Raw genomic sequence first — 23755 nt, forward strand, 5'->3', positions numbered from 1 at the left:
GTCTCCCATATAAGTGCATTGTTTTTATGACAGTATAACGGTATTGAAACTGATACCATTGCTATTTTTAGATCCCGCGGGATACCATATTACCGTATTACCGCCCAAGCCTACTAGTTATTTATATTTCTAACTAAATCATTTTTTGCAACACCACAGTGCCCCATGGAACACTACTCTTCACATCAGGCAATTCTGATAGGGTCCCTTGCACTATAACCATCTGTTTACTGTGTTTCAGCCAATTCTGCACCCATCTACACACTACAGCCTGAACTCCCACTTTTTTCAGCTTGATGCCCAGCCCGTTATATGGTACCTTATCAAATGCATTCTGAAAGCCAAGATAAATATAATCATATGTACCACTCTTGCTTCTTCATAGAATTCTAGCATGTGAGTAAAACAAAACCCACCTTGTCTGTGCTCATGCTGGCTGTTCAGAAAACTCCTGTTCTTGCCATGTGTTGTTTAATCTTATCCTTAATAATTCCTTTGTTTTAATGTATCTGTGATGCACATTAAGCTTAATTTATGTGATTTTATATATATATATATATATATACACACACACACACACACAGTGCATCCGGAAAGTATTCAGACTGCATCACTTTTTCCACATTTTGTTATGTTACAGCCTTATTCCAAAATGGTTTAAATTCATTTTTTTCCTCGGAATTCTACACACAACACCCCATAATGACAACGTGAAAAAGGTTTACGTGAGGTTTTTGCAAATTTATTAAAAATAAAAAAACTGAGAAATCACATGTACATAAGTATTCACAGCCTTTGCTCAGTACTTTGTCGATGCACCTTTGGCAGCAATTACAGCCTCAAGTCTTTTTGAATATGATGCCACAAGCTTGGCACACCTATCCTTGGCCAGTTTTGCCCATTCCTCTTTGCAGCACCTCTCAAGCTCCATCAGGTTGAACGGGAAGCGTCGGTGCACAGCCATTTTAAGATCTCTCTAGAGATGTTCAATTGGATTCAAGTCTGGGCTCTGGCTGGGCCACTCAAGGACATTCACGGAGTTGTCGTGAAGCCACTCCTTTGATATCTTGACTGTGTGCTTAGGGTCGTTGTCCTGCTGAAAGATGAACCGTCACCCCAGTCTGAGGTCAGGAGCACTCTGGAGCAGGTTTTCATCCAGGATGTCCCTGTACATTGCTGCAGTTATCTTTCCCTTTATCCTGACTAGTCTCCCAGTTCCTGCCGCTGAAAAACATCCCCACAGCATGATGCTGCCACCACTATGCTTCACTGTAGGGATGGTATTGGCCTGGTGATGAGCGGTGCCTGGTTTCCTCCAAACGTGACGCCTGGCATTCACACCAAAGAGTTCAATCTTTGTCTCATCATACCAGAGAATTTTCTTTCTCATTGTCTGAGAGTCCTTCAGGTGCCTTTTTTCAAGCTCCAGGCGGGCTGCCATGTGCCTTTTACTAAGGCGTGGCTTCCGTCTGGCCACTGTACCATACAGGCCTGATTGGTGGATTGCTGCAGAGATGGTTGTCCTTCTGGAAGGTTCTCCTCTCTCCACAGAGGACCTCTGGAGCTCTGACAGAGTGACCATCGGGTTCTTGGTCACCTCCCTGACTAAGGCCCTTCTCCCCTGATCACTCAGTTTAGATGGCCGACCAGCTCTAGAAAGAGTCCTGGTGGTTTCGAACTTCTTCCACTTTATGGATGATGGAGGCCACTGTGCTCATTGGCACCTTCAAAGCAGCAGAAATTTTTCTGGAACCTTCCCCAGATTTGTGCCTCGAGACAATCCTGTCTTGGAGGTCTACAGACAATTCCTTTGACTTCATGCTTGGTTTGTGCTCTGACATGAACTGTCAACTGTGGGACCTTATATAGACTGGTGTGTGCCTTTCTAAATCATGTCCAATCAACTGAATTTACCACAGGTGGACTCCAATTAAGCTGCAGAAACATCTCAAGGATGATCAGGGGAAACAGGATGCACCTGAACTCAATTTTGAGCTTCATGGCAAAGGCTGTGAATACTTATGTACATGTGCTTTCTCAGTTTTTTTATTTTTAATAAATTTGCAAAAACCGCAAGTAAACTTATTTCATGTTGTCATTATGGGGTGTTGTGTGTAGTATTCTGAGGAAAAAAATGAATTTAATCCATTTTGGAATAAGGCTGTAACATAACAAAATGTGGAAAAAGTGATGTGCTGTGAATACTTTCCGGATGCACTGTATATACAGTATATATACACAGTTTATATATATATATATATATATATATATATATATATCCTCTTTAATAAAATCACTGTGTGTGTCCGTGTGTGTGTTTTCTGGTGAAGTGCGCATGCGCAGCGCGCGGTGCTACGCTTCAAAGCAGATGCTTCAAAGGCCGCCTGACGCGTCACACAAGACAGAGTGGGCGGGACCTATAAAATATCGCGCGGCGGATTTCAGTAAATGAGGTAACACCTAAAACATAAGGCACGAAATATCCAATCGGGTACTGAGACGCGGAGACCAGCTTCCCCAAAGAGGTGGGATTAGTGTTTGTTGTTGTGCAAGTGTTCACTCTGAGGATGTCAGATTTGCGATTAAGAAGCTTGGCCCAGTAAAGTGTAAAGTGTCAGTCGTTGAAGGGGTTTTCTTAAATATACGAATTTTCATGATATTACAGTAGGATGACTTTTAAAAGTAGATTTATTTTCGCACACATAAAATCCGTCGCTGGGGAGACGCCACACATAAAATAATCAGCTGCACGCCAGCACAGATTAAAATACTTGCTGGCAAACTGCACAGTACTTGCTGGAGAGATGCCACAGCAAGCTAAAATAAAGAGAGGCAGGATAGGAGATCTTCAAACGGAAACAACTTATCAATCAACAGCCACAGAGGAGAGGATAAATGTAATATTAATTATACTTACTGTATTGTCATATGCATTTCTGTTTTATTTTTATTATTTTACTTAAGGCTTCTTGCAAAAATATTTTTGACAAAAAAAAATTAAGACAAGAAACAGAATGAGGTCAGGGTCCCTTGCCATTTAATATAGACTGTTCCTACTAATGTTTATGCAGTACTGTTGTAGCACCCATTGTTGTAATGGGCTTAATGTCTAGTGTGTGTGTGTGTATATATATATATATATATATATATATATATATATATATATATATATATATATATATATATATATATATATACACACTAATTTCCTTAAGTACTCAAGGATAAATATTATCTGGTCCTGGTGATTTGTTAGATTTCAGGCTGTTAAAACTGAGTAGTACTTCCCCCTCTACGATTTCCAAAACACTCAGTACCTCCTTAGTAGTCTCTGTTACTACTTGATTGGTTATCCACTTCGTCACATGTGAAGAGTTAAGAAAAGTTTAGCATGTTTGCTATTTTACTGCCTATATATTTTAATTCCCTTTTACTTTTCCTGATACACTTCACCTCCTACTTGACTGTTCTATTACTGCCAAAATACTGAAAGGATCTCTTTGGTCATCTTTTGCCTTATTTGCAATATTTCTTTCTAACTGCAGTTTAGCTTCTTTAACATTTTTTTAACGATTGCTCTCATGCCCTCATACGCCCTGCAATCTACATTGCCATTATTAGTCTTGTACACCTTATACAGCTGTTTTTTCTGTTGCAGCTTCTTTTTTTATCTCCTTACTTACTCACTGTGGAGTGTTTTAAATTTTGTAATTCTAAATTTTGAAAAAAAAAAAGTAAAATAAGTAAAAGCTGTATAATATTATACTCCATGTACCCTCTACACACTCAATTCTGTCCTGATTTTAGCAAAATACTAATCTAGACAGGTTCCCACATAGCATTAGTTCTTTAACATACTGTATGATTATGTCTAAAAAGTCCTGGGGCCTCATGTATAAATGGTGCATACACACAAAAATGTTGCGTACGCCCATTTTCCACGCTCATCTCATGATGTATAAAACTAAACTTGGCGTAACATTTTCACACTAGCTCAGTTATGCAAGTTCTCCGCTCAGTTTTGCAAACTGGTGGAACCCAGCGTCAAAGCAGTGCTACTGTTCCAGTGTGGTTTCCCTTTAGTTTTTAGATTCACATCCCTGACGCGGCTTTATCAAATGCACTGAAATTAACCACTTATCGTTTATTAGTTGAAGGCATCTCGTTGTAATCAACCCGTAACCATTTAATGGTGCACCAAATAGCCAAACTATTCTAAATACCATCACTGCTATAGTGTTGTAATTCCCATTGCACCATTGAGTATTTAACCCACTGTATCTGAGTGTGGAATCACAGCTGTACAGCAGCTGATCGGATTATCTGTATACAGCATCTTGCACACTCTGTCTCAGCCATGAGCGTAATCTATTTGAACTGTTCCCATACAGCAGCCGCTTCAGAGCCTTTCCTGTAGGGACTTTGCAGTTCAGAAACAGTTTCATCCCAAGAGCTTTAAACTCACTCAATCAGTCCATCAAGTGCTCCTTATAGAACTGTTTGTACTTATAAGTACAATCACCTCAGTGTAAACTTGCACTACAGTTTTAATATTGCACAACCTGAGTCACTTTATGAAGCGCGTATTTACATATGATGACAACTGGCTTCTAAGTCGATTTAGATTTCCAAGCGCTTTCTTCTTGAAGCTCTTGATATCATTTTTAAGATGAAATGCAGTAACGCATATTTATTACATTATACAGATAAGTTTTAAACTACATTAAAATAATGTATACTAGCCAACCCGCGGCGTAACATACGCCGCATAATTATGTATTGATGGGTGAACACTTGCTGAACGACACAGTTGTCCAAATGGGGTGGGTTTGTGGATACCACTGTGAATGAATGAAAAGATGGACCTCTGGAGAGAGCAACATACAATTGTCCGTGACTGAAAGCGGGATCGTCTGTGACGATGGAGGCCACGCTGGTGAAAGTTACTTTGTCGGTAGGGATAAGTTTCAGCACTTGTTCATTAAGGTGTAGCGAGTCTTCGTTGTTGACGCTTAATATAGCTTGCATACTGAGTTGTTCCGGAGTCACAGTTGAGAAACACTTTTTTAATGTCTTTTAAGCACAGGGAAAAAAATTAACATGTCAAACATCCGTAATGTAATAAGCCACCAAGAAAAGTAACATTGCAACAATGCACGCTACGATCCGATCGCTGTAAACAGAAGTGAAAACAAAATCGAGGCCGGTGCATTCTTTAACTGCCTTGTAGCGCAGTGGTAGTGCTGCTGTTTTGCAGTAAGGAGACTGTGGAAGATTTTGGGTTCGCTTCCCGGTTTCTCCCTGTGTGGATAGCGCTTTGAATACTGAAAACACTGGTATATCAATGTAATGAAGTATTATTATTCTTATGCGTCCAGCGCTCTCTCTCTCGCGCGCCTGTATGCGTGTGTGTGTCGCTCGCTCGCTCGCTGCATGTGTTCCTGCAGGCATACCAGTAAGTGAATGAAAAGATGGAACTCTGAAGAGAGCAACATACAAACTGTCCGTGACTGAAAGCTGGTTTTGGCAGATACATGCACATCTTTTTGAAAGTTTGGCCCTGTGCCTTATCAATTGTCATCGCAAAGGCAAATCTAACAGGAAATTGTCTTCGTGTTAAAGTAAAAGGCAAATTATCCACGACAAACAAACTGTTTTACACGCTGCATACCAACCCGCGACGTAGTATACGCCGCATAATCATGTTTTTTAAGCAGAGGGAAAAAATAAACATTTGCAAAATCCGTAACGCCGCTTTCAGTAAGTACAATGCACACGCGTTTAATTTGTCACCCACTCTTTGCCAGCCGTCTTTTCTGGTTTGGGCTGCTTTTGCAAGGTTACCTCTTGTGCATATTAAATCTTGAAATCCTTCGAGTAACTAATTAACTAACTAACACCCACCCACTCAGCTTGTGAGAAAAAAATGTGCCCGTTCTTTCATCATTTTGTTGCAGCCTATCAAAGACTTGCTGATCATGTTTTCTAGAGTCAATATACAGTGGAACCTCGGTTCACGACCATAATTTGTTCCAAACCTCTGGTCGTAAACCGATTTGGTCGTGAACCGAAGCAATTTCCCCCATAGGATTGTGTCTACAGTGATCCCTCGCTATACAGTAATCCCTCGCTACTTCGCGGTTCACTTTTCGCGGATTCACGACTTCGCGGGTTTTTAAATACAAGTGATTGCCCGCCTATCGCGGAAGTTATGTTCCAGACCCATCAGCAACAGGAGAAAATCTGCGATATAGAAAGACCATATAAATAAACATTTTTATAGTTTAACCCTTAAAATACCCATCCCACATGCTTTAAACACATGCAAACTTATAAAACACACTTTGTTAACACATATGATATGTGGATGTCGGGCTAAGGATATGAGTAACATCTCACTATTATAAAACATTTTAACTTCACGCAAGACAAGACAGTGAGACAGGAAAATTGGTGATGTACAGGTTTTTAAATTATTGACACGCAGAGGACAAGCAGCACAAAGCCAGCACAAAGTCCACTTCTCCTTAGCGTTCATTCAGCTCCCCACCCCCTTGACAATGCGAAGTGGCAGGGGCGTACTGCGCTTCCGGGGAGGGGGGGTTTGAGCAAAGGTGCGTTCAGCCCTCACACACCCACACACACACACTCCTCCTTTCGAACGCGCAGAGCGACAAGCAGGCATTTTAGCAGAAGCAGCACAAAGTCCATTTCTGCTCAGCGTGAGTTCAGCTGCCCCCCTTCACAAAGCGAGTGCAGATACATTGACGTCTGATCGCTGCGTGCAGTGGGCAGTGTTGGTCTGAGGTGTTTAAGAATGTAGAAAGTGTTTAAGAGCATAGGAAGTGTTTATAAGAGCGTGGGAAAGGTTAACAAGAGAGTGAGAAAGGTTTATAAGAGTGTGGGAAGGGTTTATAAAGCCTTAAAATATGTATAAATAATAAAATAAATATAGGTCGCTACTTCGCGGATTTTCACCTATCGCGGGGGGCTCTGGAACATAACCCCCGCGATAGGTGAGGGATTACTGTATCGCACTTCGCCTTTCGCGGCTTCACTCTATCGCGGATTTTATATGTAAGCATATTTAAATATATATCGCGGATTTTTTGCTGGTTCGCGGATTTCTGCGGACAATGGGTCTTTTAATTTCTTTCTGGTACATGCTTCCTCAGTTGGTTTGCCCAGTTGATTTCATACAAGGGATGCTATTGGCAGATGGCTGAGAAGCTACCCAGCTTACTTTCTCTCTCTCTCTCTGTTGCGCTGACTTTCTGTGATCCTGACGTAGGGGGTGTGAGCAAGGGGGCTGTTCGCACACCTAGACGATACGGACGCTCGTCTAAAAATGCTGAAAGATTATCTTCACGTTGCTACCTTCTGTGTGCAGCTGCTTTGTGAAGCGACATGCTGCACGGTGCTTTGCATACTTAAAAGCTCAAAGGGCACGTATTGATTTTTGACTTTGTTTTTCTCTCTCTCTCTCTCTCTCTCTCTCTCTCTCTCTCTCTGCTCCTGACGGAGGGGGTGTGAGCTGCCGCCTTCAACAGCTTTGTACTGGCGTGCTTCGCATACTTAAAAGCCAAACAGCCCTATTGATTTGTTATCTTCCTCTTCAAAGGAAACAGAGAGGAAAGCAATGTTTGCATTCTTTTAATTGTGAGACAGAACTGTCATCTCTGTCTTGTCATGGAGCACAGTTTAAACTTTTGAAAAAGAGACAAATGTTTGTTTGCAGTGTTTGAATAACGTTCCTGTCTCTCTACAACCTCCTGTGTTTCTGCGCAAATCTGTGACCCAAGCATGACAATATAAAAATAACCATATAAACATATGGTTTCTACTTCGCGGATTTTCTTATTTCGCGGGTGGCTCTGGAACGCAACCCCCGCGATGCAGGAGGGATTACTGTAAACACTTTTTTTTTTTTAAATGAGTTTTAAGCACAGGGGGGGAAAAAACCCAGCCTCCCTGCTCAGCTGCATGCCCGAGGCTCTCTCTCTCTCAGCAGCACGCGAGCCCCCTCCCCCTGTGTCTCTCAGAAGCAGGCGAGCCCTCTCTCTCTCTGTAACATTGCAGCAGTTGTATAAACACTTTTTTTTAAAATGATTTTTAAGCACAGGTGGGAAAAAAGGAACATTTGAACAAATCCGAACTTTGTTTAAAAGCCAACCAAGAAAGTAACATTGCAGGAGTTCACCATTTTTAATCAGGCGACTGACAGTAGTGGAGTCAGGCACAGAGAAGGTCAGCTGCTGAGAACGTGTCTCGACTGTTGCAGGGCGGTGAAGCAGGTGAGACGCTAATGAAAAAGAGGCACAGGGCTTATTGGTTTTTAAGGACTGCTTCCTTCATTGTGTTTTAACCTCAGTTTTAAAGGATTGCGCGGCTCTCTCTGTCGCGCTGCCTGTGTGTGTGTGCCTCTGTCTCTCTGTGGCGCTGCCTGTGTGTGCGCGGCTCTCTCTCGGGCTGCCTGTCTGTGCCTCTGTCTCTCTGTGGCGCTGCCTGTGTGTGCGCGGCTCTCTCTCGGGCTGCCTGTCTGTGCCTCTGTTTCTCTGTCGCGCTGCCTGTGTGTGCGTGGCTCTCTCTCTCGCGCTGCCTGTGTGTGCCTCTGTCTCTCTCTGGCGCTGCCTCTGTGTGAACCAAGTTTCCACTGAGGTTGACTAATGAAAAGTTAACGTGGCTCAGAGCTGCATGTGGACTGTGGCACAGACAAACAGAAATGACGGCATGTTTTCCGAGGCATCGCGTCCGAGTTGGTGGACGTGGCTCTGCGAGTTGTCGTCGCATCCAATGGTCTTAGAGTTGTTGGGCGTGGCTCCTTCCGGCGTGCGCCATGGGTATCTTACTTGTCGGCGGCTTAGTGAATCCACGCCCCTCCTGGCGTGCTTTCCATGGTTGGCTACTTGTCTTCTGGCTTAGTGAATTATATATATAGATTATTAATAATTAAACGTGAGGACACGGTGGCACAGCGCTCGTGACGAGCTGGCGCCCATTCAGGGATTGTTCCTTCCTCACGCTGAATGCTTTCTGGGATTGGCATGACCCTGGATGGATGGATGGATGGATAGATGGATGGAGTAATTAAACATGTACTACGAAGATATTTCAATGCTTCATAAAAGTTTTGAAGAAACGGCATTTTAAGCTTACAGATGGCTTGGCATCTTATTACAGAGCTGATCGTGTGGTGATTAGTTACTTGGAGAAAGAAAAGGAAGGACAGGAATAGGAGGTTAGTACGTTTGAGAGAGACAGTACTGCTGCAGTAAATTATTTCATCAAAGGTCTCGCATGGCACAGCAAGCATCTTGCAGGAGGCAAGAACAATCTCTAGACAGGGTGCCAGCTCATCGCTAATACTGCGCCACTGTGTTCCCATGTTTAATACATGCTTTAATTCCTATCATTATGAAAATGATATCAAGTAATACATCTTAACAATTAAGTTGTTCAGAGAGCTGTAATATCATGAATGTAATGTATTCTGTGTCCTGTTGGCAGAAGAGAAAGCTCGTTTAAGAAGCACATAGTGATTCACACACATAGAACACATAAAAGAAAGCATAGAAAGAAGCATTTAATGTGCTACTTTAGTTACGATGGGATCTGAGAAGCTAGTAAATTAAACGATTTTAAGATGAAGTTTATGACGTTCTACTTTAATGACAAAATAAAGTACATGATTGAAGTGGAAATTTCGAGATTAAAGTTGACATTTGGACATTTTTTTTCAACTGTGTCCCTATTTTGTTTTTCTTTTCTCTGTACCCTAATACGCTTCCATATGACTCTCAGACGGTGGGCTACGACTTGCCTTTTCACGGCGACTTTGATATCTGACCACTTCTTATTTATTTCGGACAGTTTGCGACTTTCAGAACTTGAAATTTCGAGATTTTCTTCTACTCTGTTACTCGATTCCTTTTGTTGTTTATATCACTGCTTAAACCATCAAATAGTACATTTTTCCTTGCCTCCACTTGGTATTTCCCTCGTGCTTTTGCCATTGTCTTTTCACAGAACGCTGAGCTTAAGGGCTATTTATATTGATTTGCATATTCAGAGAGGAGTAATTCTGGGAGGAGTTGGGGAGTGGCAGCAGGTGTGTGCGTTTCTTTTCACACTGATGGATTTATGTAGCAGAAGAACATGGAAGTTGGCTTATGCACAGATTTATGCATCTTAATTTTTTTGTGCGTACACACATTTCCGGTTTTGTCCGTACGCCATGTTTTAGTGTGAATTCTATGCATGGCGTTATGCATGAGTCCCCTGCTCTTGTACTACTCTGCTGATTGCAAGGTTAACCCAGTTAATGTTTGGGTAGATAATATTCCCTTGTAAATTTGCCTTTTCCACATTATTAATGATGATGATGTGGCTCATCATCCAACTGAGAGGTTTGGGGGGGAGGTTGTGGCTCATCATCCATCTGAAACAGATATTTTTATTTATTTATTTTTTTAAAGTTTTAAAATTTCGTAAACATAACGTTTTTGACAGTAGTACCCAATAGAGAGTTAATATCCTTGTAGAAATCTTTTGGTAAAATTGTTGTCCAATTTGGACCGTGATGGAGAGCAGGCTCTGAGCTTTGCTGATAAACTATAGTGTCCGAGAAATATTTAAACATTATAATGTGCAGATAATAACCCTGTAGCTGTGAGGTTGTTTTTAGTGTAACTTAAAAACTTAAGTCATGGATGTTCACTCTATGCTTAAAGGCCAACGTTTACATATTATTTTTCCTGTTAATTTATTTCTAGTCTAGATAACCGATATGTTGATTTTACGGTTAATTGCAGTTACTGTAAGGCAGAAGTAGAAGTAAGCTGGTGTATATGTAACTTGTGCATGCATGTACCTTTCCCAGCATTTGACAGACTTGTACTGGGGATCTGTTTTGTCATCAGAAGAGGCTTTCGAATGACTAAAAGAAACATATACAAGTTGAAGTAACCTCTCTTGAGGAGACTTTGAAACAGTAAATCGGTAATTGTAGTTGCTTTGTTTCTCAGTTTTAAGATAAACAAGTTTGAAAATTCACCAATGCTTTTCAATAGGAGATTTTTAAATTTCAAAAATCTGCACAGCCTGCTCTAGCCATGATATCTCAATTTTTTTTTTTTTTTTTTAAACTTACATGACATATTTCCACGATGAATAAGTGTGCCAAATTTCAACAACATCTGTCTACTGGGAGCCAATTTCTTTTTGTTTCTGGGAATCGAATAGGTCTAAAATCTGAGTAAAAATCAATATTAAATTGTAAATTATAAAACAATATCAAAGTGAAATTCAAACAATAACTTATTTTATCTACACTGAAGTAGCCATTGTACCCTATTTCTGCACTTGTGTTTTTAAATCAGCCTAATTATAACCAATACTTCACTGCTTTTTAAGCATATTTATGCAGAGAAGGGTGATTTTCCACATTTAAGATAACGTGTTTGTCAGGAGAAAAGTGAGCAAAACACCCCTTAGTCTTAGTAGTAACACTACCGAGCAGGTTACAGGGTCCAAGTAAGGCACTGGTCAGTGATGGCACAATAAAAGTCACTTTATTAATTTACACATACATATAATAGGTGCATTACCTTCAGAAAACTCCCGGTCATCTCCTTATACATTCTGGGGAGGATACCCCTATTAAAGTAAAATGAAAAACACCATAAGCACGAATAAACTCTTTTAAGAAAAAGAAAAAAAAAAACTTCCTAATACTAGCACACACTAACCCCATGCATTTTTTCGTTCAAAGCTGCATTGTTCACATGGACAGCGTTTGTAAACCCAAATCAAATCACTGCAATGCCTCGCTTGCTGAATGCTAACTTTGACAATGAGGCATGCACTTGCAAACAATAAACAGCTTCTTTTACTTAATAAATGAAGTATTATTATTTACATTTCATAACGTGAGGCTGTAGCATCAGTGTTTTATGAATGTGTCTAGGCATACCTTTGGAATATTAACAGTTAAATTTTACTATTTTTATTAATGGCTGTAATTTTTTTTTCCTGCAGCTTGATGACAAAATAGTGAAGCACACAACCTTATCTTTTATTGCATTTTTGCTACGGAGAGCTGAGAAGAATATTGATTACTGCCTCAGTGAGGAGTTTTGTTCCAGGTCAGATCACTATTGCAAGCGTGTGATGGAGGATTTTGTGCAAAATTATCGAGAAGCTCTCTGTAAGGTTTGTGATGTGGGACTGATTTTGGGACTATTGCAAAACTAAGAAAGGATGTTACAAATTTTCTGTAGGTGAATTTCAAGGTTTGAATAAGTGTGCCTTGAGAATGTACTGATACTCTAGGAGGCAGATTGCTTTCTACAATCTATTATTGCTCGAATCAGCTCTGGTTACACTCAGACCTGTACTGGAAAAAGTTGTTTCAGCATCGTTAGCCCATTTTCTGTGCACCCTGTCTCCAAATAGTTATTTTGCATTTGTAAAGAAACACTTAAGTGAATTATTCAAACATACACAAAAATAACTCCAAAATAAAGATTTTTACCAAAAAAGCGGGCATTTTTATGTAGTGGAAAAACAAATAAGAACACATACACCCATTTTTAAAATATTTTACTTTATGGCATAGAAACATTAAGTCTTCCTATAAAAGAGAAGCTAAATAATGTCTAATCCTCACTTAACTGTTGTCAAACATTACGTTGCAGACAGAAATTTTAAAAGTTAAGACCCAGATAGGACATATATCTGCAGTGAGTCAGAAAAATTTATAGACTAGATTTGTTCAGCTTAAATTAGGCCTGGGAAAGTTAACACGTTAATTTTTGTGATTAATGTGGCCTGCTTAATACGTTAAAAATATCATTGTGTGCCTGCAATAAGGGAAATGCCTTAGGCATTGCTTTGGTCAGGGCAGCATTTTCATTTTTTATTTTTTTTTAATTATGAAACAATAATACAAATAAGTTACGTGCTTACCTAAAGAATTACATACACATCCAGTACCATATTTATATACTACCTTCAAATCATATTCATTTAAAGGTTTAACATTTCATATTACACGATTCAAAGCAATACGCCACAATGGCAATAAGTAGCACTGGTATTCATTTTCTTGATTTATACATATTGACATGAGTAGGGAGGAGTATTTATGGCAGTCCTGGTGCAATGCTAGAGAAAAGTTGCGAAGGTAAAATTTACTCTCTCATTTTATTTTTTTTCGTTTTCATGTTTCTGTAAGAAGATCAAATAAATGTCATATCATATAAGTGCTAAACAAGTTATCTTTGAGTAGCATTAAAACCAGACTATATCTTTAATACCCATTTAACTTGCCAGTCTCCCAGCCAGCTTACAGTGCTGACTGCCCTAATATAATGATAAAATTCTATGAAATAGAAATGTCATAATTATCAACATAACCATCCAAGTAATGCACGATGCCAGTTTTTTAGCGAGATAGCAGCTATGGAGAACTTTTTAATGTGCAGGAGCGAAGGTGTAGGTAGAGTAGTGTTTTCCAGTCGTTTTTCTGTGGTGGCACACTATTCTTAACTTAGCATTAAGGTTATACACGTGCTGAACTGTCCAATGGCGCAGGACAGGGGGGTGTCAAAAAACGGCCCGAAGATTGCTGTTCGCAGACACAGTACTTATTGAACAGTTTGGACACAAATTCCAACTTCTTCATCCCTTTGTCCACTCATACAGTCAGTCCTCTCTGTGCCTCACCACACTGACCCGGGGTCAAAGGCAACTCATATGCCCACAGTCCCTCAGCTTTGCGAGAGTCACTGGTGAACATGCATCCAGACAGATGGACCCCTGACATGTCTACTGGCTGCTAAAGTGCTCTATAAGTGCTGCGTCTGCAAAACGGTGATCACAGAGTTGCTTTTATGTCGACTTCTTCTAGTAGTCCCATCCTCCTTAGATAGGTCTCAACCACCTGAAGCAAATGTCTCTCTCGGGTCATAACCCAGTGGCACTACACTGTTATTTCCATGATGCACCAGTGGAGAAACGCTTGTGTAGAGTTTGATTATCAAGTCGTTGAAGGTGATGACCAATCGAGGATAGTATTTGTGGTGTTTTAACACAAGTTGTAATGCAGGCCTATTTAAGAAATACTTATTCTTTCAATTAAATCAGTCTTTAGCAGTGCATTCAAAGTCAATAGTTTTTTCGATTGTTTAATTTTTACTTTGACATGTCTATGTCTCATATACTATGCCAATTTTATAATTAATACGTTGCCCTCATTTTCTTATTGCCTTCTTTTCAACTTGCCTTTTAGGAAGGCATTTAAATTCAGGTTGTACTTTCTCAAGTATTTTGTTAAAATTTCAGGTTTAAGGTTATTGTTTAAATTTAAATTGTACCATTTTTTTTTTTCCAAATTCCTTTGTGTTGATTCTACATTAAATTTGTGATTCAGTGTGTATTTACTTCATGATTTATGTATTAGTTTTATAATTACGTATTTTAATGTTGCATGCGATTAATGATGATTAATTACATACATTTAGGAAATTAATTTTTTTAGTCGATTCCCAGCCTTAGTTTAAATACAATAAGTTAAAGTAACATTTTTGACATACAGACACAAACGTGAATAGTCAAAATATTTGTTTTCAGTGCACACAATCAATTGAATGAAAATTAAAAGGTGCATTTTCATTATTTGAGTAAAGCAGAGTTTACTTTGTTATTCGCCAATATTGTTTTCATGCTGAATAGGTTAAAATGGTGGTTCTCGACCTGTGGTATGCATACCACTAGCAGTTCTTGAATATTTGCTAGATAAGATGTGAGTAAACACAAAAATAAAAAGACAGAAAGAGCAAGAGTAAGCTAACACAGATTTTGAGAGAGAGAGAGAGAAGCTGTCATAGTTGCAGTTATACTTCAAGGAGCATGTAAATCATGCTAAATTTCTGAGCAAAAAAAAAAAAAACTTTCATTACTAACACTTGTATCTTTTTATGGCAGGGGTGCCCACACTTTTTCGGCTTGCAAGCTACTTTTAAAATGACCAGGTCTAAATGGTCTACCTACATTAAAAATTATATATACTGTATATGTGTGTGTGTGTATATATATATATATATATATATATATATATATATATATATATATATATATATACTGAGTATACTTTATTCATAAAATATATGTTGTCGTACCTTGCATAACTGAATAACCTTTATGGCACAATAACAATTCAATACATTTATGGTCACTACAGTATTTGGATTTTATAATCTTCATGTGGGAAAAGGCTGACTCGCATAAATAAGTAGAGCCAAATAATGCAGTCAAGGAGGTAGCACGTTTCCTCATGTCTGGGTACTTTTCCTCTGTGAGTAAGTTCCAAAACTGTCCAAGAGCCCCAGACTTCAGCTGAATGTCATCCTGTAGTGTCAAAATCTCATCCTCCACTGTAGAGGAGTTTTAGGTGAAACAGTGTTGCAATTTTTGATGCGGGTGAATCACCCTCAACATCTTCCCTAAATGAATAGCACTTAAATGTAGCGATTGGCTCAAGTAAAGCTCAGTCTTGAAACCGTCTGTCAAAGTCTGACAGGCAATTTTCAATCTGCTCTGTGTAGCGTATGCTGTCAAGTTGCGCACACGCCTTCCATTGCATCTCCAGCTCTGACTAAAGGTTTTGGATGTTCCCCAAATCAAGATGCTGCAGCTTTGAGGACAGATGTTGCATTTTTCGTTTGAAAGCATTAACTGAGCTAATCATATTGACCATGGAGTTCTCTTTTCCCTGCAGCTGTAAATTAAGCTCATTCAACATGTTGGTCAGATCGGGAAAAAAACAAGCCAAGTCTAGTGGCCATTGATCGTTATTAAGTTGCTTGTATTCTGCATGTTTAATGACGAGGAGAAACTCCTTTTTCTCTGGCCAGGGGTCTTGAAATCTTAGCAGCAATTTCTCCCTAGCCATCTGTCTCAACGAAGGCCTTTTTTTATCATCTCTCCATCTTGGAAGGTCTTCTGCTTAATGATCGAGTGACTCACCCGGAACGATGCTTCGGTGTGTCTGCCTTTGCTTTTGAATTCAGCTGAGTGATAAATGACGGCTGTCTGAATAACTGCGATTTTAGTTCCCTCTCCTTTCTCTTTCTCAGATCGCTTTTCGGAAGGAAGTCAGTCAGTTTCGTAGTTTTTATGAACAGTTTGAAAGTGCCTTTCCACATTTTCTTTCTTTGGAATAGCAATGATAGATTGACAGATCAGACAAATGCACTTCGATTGTGACATAGTGAGAAAAAAAATCCTGTTCCAATTCCATATCCAGCCCGTACCCTCCCCAAACAAATTTGTTTTTAAAATCCCTTCTTTAGTTGATATAAATTGGAAGGCTAACTAGATCACAGCCGGAGTTTTGCAGTAGCTTGTGCGTTTGATCGTGCATCCGGGATGACCAGTGTGTTAGAAGAAAAGAGATCTCAGACTGGCCGCCCTGTATGTCAATCTGCATGGTACACAGTACAAAAAAATAACTGTTTGTTTAGCATTCATCCATGGATTGTAATGAACATGTATACAGTTATGAGTCCAACCATGAGTACTTATTGTAACCAACTTATCCATTTCAGAAAAATCTGGAGAGGATGACTACCCTAGCTGCACAAAGCATCAGGCAGGCACCATTGGACATGATGCCACCCACACACATATCAATCTACAACTGTAAAAAAATGATTTGCTCAATATGTTCATTCCAAAATAAAATTTAGTTAGTGTTTCAGAATTTCCACTTTGCCCAGATATTTGCGTGTCAAGCAACTAATGAAACAACTTGTATTGCGTTCTCGGAAAAGCATCATCATGGGATTGTATAGTTCTTGGTGTTGCTAAAACAGCATACTTAATTGCCAAATTAAGTTATGTTTTGTTTTTATTTGAAATCAAACTACAATATGTTAAAGGAGGAGAAAGTGCAAATGACACATATTTGGATGGTAGGGGAGTGAATGGTATGCAGCATCCAGCCGTGAGTAATTATTGCTGTCCAATTCCGTTGCAAATTTATGAATAGTACAAATTAGTAAGCAATAAGAAAATCTGGTCAGTTATGTGAGGAAGCTTGAAAATGGTGCTGTTTTCCAATAACTTTGAAGTAAATCTAGCATTTACATTTAAGATTATCATTAATAATAGTGATATGTTGTATTCACACAAGTAAGTTAGAAAATGTACAAGTGACATAATATTCAGGTGTGTTTGAGGACTTAGTTAACGGATTTATTTTTATTTTTTTTTTTGCTTCTGTTATCCACTTAACATATTCAAAAAAAGCAATCATAATAGAATACCATTTGTTAGCAGACAACATTAAAATACATGCTTTTAAAAAGTAGTTTACAATGTCATGTAGTTGAAAATGTAGCCCATGTAGGCTTGGGATTGATTTTTCAGTAGCTTTCATAGACAACAGATTCCTGTTCAAGTGATGTAAATAGATATCCTGTGTTTAGTTGTTAATTGTAGAGGTTCTGTGGCTAATTGCCATTCAGATTTCTTAAATGTAATGCTTTTGAAAGACTTTCTTGAAGAGCTAAAATCTCTGTCTCAAGGTAAAATATACTGAATAATTATGTGTGGGTAATGTAGCCATGACTTTTTTTAGTGTAAATACTAACAAGGTATTTCTTCACTGTATGCTTACAGAGTGAGAATTACATAATGCCTTTCCTTTTACATTCTTTTCTAGATAAGTGTCTCTTGCTTGAAGAATAAGTCTACCAAAATTAAATAAAATCGGTCCACTGTGAGCCAAGTAGTTTTATATAGACAGACATGGTGTTCACAGTAGTTGTTTTTGCATGATACACAGTACCTTCACAAAGTATTCAGTCCCCTTCACCTTTTTTGGAATTTCATGTTGCAATTTTATGCTAAAATCTTTTTAAAAATATTTTTCCTCACACTCCACAACAGTCATCACACCAAAATTACTAAGCAAAAACAGTTTTTTTTTTTAAATTTTATTTTTATATTTTGGCAAATTAATTAAAAACAAAACAGAAATATCACATTCACACAAGTAATCAGACCCTGTACTTAGTACTTCATTAAAGCAGCTCTTGGGTGTGTTGCAACAGGCTTAGCACATCTGGATTTGGGGATTTTCTGCGGTTCTTTTCTGAAGATCCATTCTAGCTCTGTCCATTTAGATAAAGACTGTTGGTGGACAGCAATTTTCAGGTCTCTCCAGAGATGCTCAATTTAGGATTCCCTTGACCCTGACTAGGCTCCCAGTCCCTGCTGCTGAAAAACAACCCCACAACATAATGTTGTCACTGCCATGCCTCTCCGTTGAAATGATATTGCCCAGGCGATGAGTGGTGCTTGGTTTCCTCTAGACATGGCACTTAAAGTTAAGGCCAGATGGAGTAATATTGGTTTAGTAAGACCAGAGAATCTTGCTTCTCACAGTTTGTGAGTCATGTAGATACTTTTTTGTAAACTCAAAGAGTTTTCTATGTGTTTCTTACTGAGAAAAGACTTCTGTCTGGTCACTCCACTAGCTGAGATCAGTTGTGTGTTGCAGTGATGGTTATGTTTCAGAAAGATTCTCCCATCTCCTCAGGTTCTCTGGAGCTTAGCCAGAGTGACCATTGGGGTTTTTATCACAACTTTTTTCCAAGTTCCCTTCTCCCCTGATTACTCAGTTTGACCAAGCAGCCAGCTCTAGAAATGTTTGTTCCAAACTCATTCCATTTAAGAATTATGAAGGCCACTGTGTTCTTGGAACCTTCAATGTGATACCAATTTTTTGTAGCCTTCCCCAGGTCTGTGCCTTGACATAATCCTGTCTTTAAGCTTTGCAGGCAATTCCTTTGACCTTATGGATTGACTTCGTTTTTGCTCTAATACACATTGACTTTATATGCATACACATAACTGGTTAAGGCAGAGACCTGGTTTCTTTAAAAATCTGCATTTACATGGGCAAGTAATCTTCTGGAGTTTTCCTTTGTCAATATGCTTCAATTTCATTAAGCTGTGCAATAAACAGTCAAATGAATTAATTGGCCACCATGATTACAAAAGTAAGCATGATATCAGTGATAATTTGCTTGTGTTTTATAAACCTGTTTAGTCCAATTGACGCTTTATTTGTGTTATATAGTTTGCATACAGCACATTCTTTTCTGTCTGGCTGTGCAAAAGAGCCCTGCAAATGTATCCAGTATGTGTGCTTCTTGCCCTACTCCCAGTGCTGTTGAAATAATAATGCAGTTATTTTTAATTTTAACATGTTACCCTACTGTTTTCTTGATTATGTTGCTGAGTTTAGCACTGTACGTTTGGCTAATCAGTATAAATTTAGTCATTTCTGAGATATTGAAAAAGATAATTTCAGCCATTAGAAGGAATAATGTGATTGCCTGAACATTTGCCTCTGGAGTGCAACAGACATGCACAGACTACAAATTCCTTAATAGTAACACTATGGCCACATAATCAGGTTATGTGTGAAAAAGAATATACCTCTGTTAACCAGATTTCTAGGAGTCCATTAACTCTGTTTTTGTAACTGATATAAGGGTTTACATGACATTTTAGAAACATTTTAGAAACCATGTTCCTATGACAAACCTATTAAGGCACATGTACATGTGCCTATTACCAGCTGTAAGATCTTATGTAGACAGGTGTTGTGCCTTTCCTAATCATGTCCAATCAATAGAATTTACCACAGGGTGATCCCAAACAATAGAGTGGATTTATCTCAACAATGATCAGTCAAATGGGATGCATCTGAACCAAATTTCACGTGTCATAGTAAAGGGTCTGAATATTTGAGTCAATGTGAAATTTCAGTTTGTTTTTAATAAATTTGCAAGTGTTTCTAAAATTGTATTTGCTTTTTTCTTCTGAGACATTGAGTGTTGTTTGATGAGGGAAAAATTAATTTAAATGATTTTGAAATGAAGCTGTAACATAACAAAATGACAAAACAAGTGAAGGGGCCTGAATACTTTCTGAATGCACTGTACAAACACACTTTGATTTGAAAATTAAAGCATCAAGTATTTTTTTGACAATTGAAATTTCAATTAATTTGATGTGTCCATTGACTTCCCTTCTTCACAAACGACTTCAAATCTGCCCATGATACTAACATCACTAAAAAGTTTGCAGACAAAACCACTGTGTTAGGCCTGATCTCCAATAATGATAAAGTAGCTTATGTAGAAGAGTTCGAGAAACTGGATAGCAGGAGCAAGAATCGCAAACTTGAACTCTATTCCAAATAAACCAAGGAACAGATTCTAGAATTCAGGAGACTGAACTGCAGCAGTCACCATTCCATCAGCATTAACAGCAAGAGACAGTCCAGAGTTTCAGATTCTTCGGGGTCCACATCAGCCAGGAGGACATGTCATGGACAACAAACATGACAGCAATGGCCAAGAAATGTCTTCAAAGGCTTCACTTTCTGAGGAGCATGAAGAAGGCACAACGCCCACAACTGCTGCTGGTTAACTTCTGTGGGTGCACCATAGAGTCTGTCATCACATTCTGCATTACAGCATTGTACTCTGGCTGCACCTCTGAGAACAGGAAGGACCGCCAGCGTATTATCAAAACTGGTCGGAGAATTACTGGCACTCGGCTACCATCACTGGAAAATATCTTTACTATCCGCTGCAGCAAAAAAGCAAACAGCATTTGTAGAGATACAACCCACTCCGTCCATTGCATTTTCATTCCTCTGCCATCTGGCTTGCGCTTCAAAGCCCTGCATGCCTTCACTAACAGACTGAAGAACAGCTTTTATCCCAAAGCAATCACTGTCTCTTCCTATAACAGAAACATCACTGATTGAAATGAAGTTCTGCAGCAACCACACATAGCAACACAATTATACATTAATCATACGGAACTTGTGACCATTGCATTGACTATAATTCTCACTGTGACTTCATTTATTATTTATTTATATACCTTTTACTCTGTGTATATTTGGAATTGTTAATAGTAACTGTGATTCTCAGAGTTTAATGTTTACTTTTAAATTTGTGGTTCTTGTAGTTTTTCTACTCTAATTTACAGATGTTCTTGTAAGTTTACATACCTTGACAGAATTTGTGAAATATTGGCCAATATTTGGAAAATATAAGTGATCCTGCAAAAAAGCTTTCCTTTTACTTAGGGAGTGGGCTCAGGCGAAGTAATGTATTAACACATAATTGTTTTTGCCCTTTTTAAATCATAACAACTAAAATTACCCAAATGGAAAAGATCAAAAGTTTACATACCCTTGAATGTTGGGGCAATTAATATACACATAGTGTCTATGTATAAACAGTCAATTTAAATTTATGCAGAGCTGCAGTGAATTTGCTGAATACTGAGCCATGGGGGAATGAAAAGAACTGTCAAAAGACCTGTGAGAAAAGGTTGTTGAATTGTATAAATCAGGAAAAGGATATCCAAAATCTCTGAAAATGCCTGTCAGTAGTGCTTAAAACTCTGATAAAAAAGTAGAAAGTTAGGAGTTCTGTTGTTACCAAGCCATAGTCAGGTAGACCAACCAAGATTTCGGCCACAAGTGTGCCAGGATCATTTGTTGAGATGCCAAGAAAAAGCCACAACAAATTTAATTTTAAGGATTCATATATCTTACAAAATGGTCTGTGCGAAAAATTTTTCATCTGGCCTTCACCTCAGTCAAAGTACAGAATCGGCTTTAACTGTTGATGTAAATGATATTTTTATATTCTCCAATCAGATAACGGTGCCCTTATTTTCTTTCTGTGTTTAGAGGTAACCGACTGAAAATCCCACACAGTGAATTGCTCAAAGCAGTTGGACTACTATAATTCTGGGGTTTATGCCCATAAATGGCAATAACTGCTTACCCTACTATTATAATATGTTTTGTTATTAACTTTAATGTCACTGTTCTCTGTGCCCACTGTTATGGACTCATTCATACAGGCAGATCAAGTATGGTACACAGGGGCTCAGCATCAGCATTTAGAATTGCTGAGCCAAGCACAGGACTAGAGAGCCAAAGACAACTGGAGAATTGAAGTCAGCCGAAAGACAGACTAGTATATTTCTGTCTTCTGTCAGCACACTATCCTCTTTCCTTGTTGGGAGAATGAGAACTGTATGTAGGCATTGTGCTATTCCTGTATTTTTGAAGGTGGGGTTTGAGTCCTTTCCTGTCCTTGTTTGGATCCAGCGAAGGAGCCTGCACATGGAGCAACCAGAATATAAGGATGGACCTACGACCAATACTTTGAAGCTGCCGGGCGGAAGATTATGTCTTCCATCCGGTGAAAATCCTTTCAGCGTGGTGACGAAAGATGGCAGACTGCGTTGGTCAAGACCCCCACATTGCTTGATAGTCTGTCATAAGCTTCCCGTATGTAATACCGCGTGAACCCGTCAGTAAAGAGCTAGATTATCCTTTGTACTTCTCGTGTAATCTTGTAACCGTCATATTGCATGATGGGTGGGGATAATACCTTTTTTATTTATAATTATTTAAATTCAGGTTAATTAAAGCGCCGCAATTCAAAAGAACACATTTCCAGAGAGCTAATCCCTCTTAAGGAAACACCTACTGCCCCACTCTCTGTTTTGTCTGGTTTCTCACGCTGTTCCATTTCCCAGAATGGAATCTGGATTAGTTCCTCCAATTGTCTGTTTCAGTGCAGGCCAGCTACCACTTCAGGGACCATCTTAATGTATTGGATTAGCTTGCATATCTCACAAATATTGACTTCCAGAAAATGTATTTCAAATACAAATCAGTTTTGCAACTGTAATTTCGCGGATCTTCTTCCCAGCTGTGAATCTGTCTCTTTTATTACACCTACCCCCCACCAATCCCTACCAGAAAGCACAGAAAAAAAAATAACATACATTTCAATATTGAAATGTTTTTCTGGTTTTACCTATTTTAATATTATTTTGGTAAAACAGACATTTTTTCATGTCTATTTTCTAAAATAGGTATGTAAGAGAATATGCAAATTTATGGTGTCTTTTTCACTGAAACCAATAATGTCTCAGTGTAGCATTTTTAGGGACCCAGTGCATTTCAGAAAATTATCACTACTTCTACACATTCTAATGTTGCCACAGATTATCAGACTACTTTGGGAAAAAAAAAAACTTTTTCAAAGCATTTGTCACATGGCAAATTTGTTTACTGAACAAGGAAGCTGTAATAAATGTAGATATTTTAAATTGTTCTCTTATCTGAAGTAGTATAATGAGTTGTTTTTAATTGTGAGGTTCTGTAGTATTGGTGAAAGAATGTTGCATTATTAATTATAGGAATGTACTTGTTACACAATTTTTTTAAAATTCTAAATATGCAACTTTTTTGTTGTGTATGTGCTTAATTTAGCTGTATCTCTGTTTTTTTCCTTGCACTAATTTTTTATTTAATTTTATACTTAGATGTTTCCTGACATAACTAATATAGTTGCTATATGGCAATCATTAACTAAGAAAGAACAAAATGAAAACCAGACAACAGAACAAGGAAGTCAATACAAATCTTCTTTAAATGGTAAAGGAGCTGAATTCAAGGAGTATGGTAAGTGGCAACGGCAAATCCATTAAGAGGAAAATTTTAAATGAAAGAACCTTTAAAATTTTGTTTTATTTTTCTTTTTAAACGAAAGACATTTATTCTAGTTTTATCTGAAACGTCCCACTGGCAGTTGTTTTGTGTAAGAATTGTCATTTAAGTATTGCAACAGACCTT

At 38.5% G+C, this 23755-nt stretch overlaps 1 protein-coding gene across 2 annotated transcripts in view; it reads left to right on the forward strand.

Moving 5' to 3' along the window:
• Positions 1-23755, forward strand: part of urb1 (URB1 ribosome biogenesis homolog) — a 427266-nt gene that overhangs the window by 152681 nt on the left and 250830 nt on the right. For both annotated transcript variants that reach the window (XM_051925732.1, XM_051925734.1), the window contains 2 exons: positions 12037-12210; positions 23446-23584. In XM_051925732.1, coding sequence (XP_051781692.1) covers positions 12037-12210; positions 23446-23584 — 313 coding nt within the window. The remainder of the gene's footprint in view (positions 1-12036; positions 12211-23445; positions 23585-23755) is intronic.

Source organism: Erpetoichthys calabaricus, chromosome 4 (assembly GCF_900747795.2).
Source record: "Erpetoichthys calabaricus chromosome 4, fErpCal1.3, whole genome shotgun sequence".
NCBI lineage: Eukaryota > Metazoa > Chordata > Cladistia > Polypteriformes > Polypteridae > Erpetoichthys > Erpetoichthys calabaricus.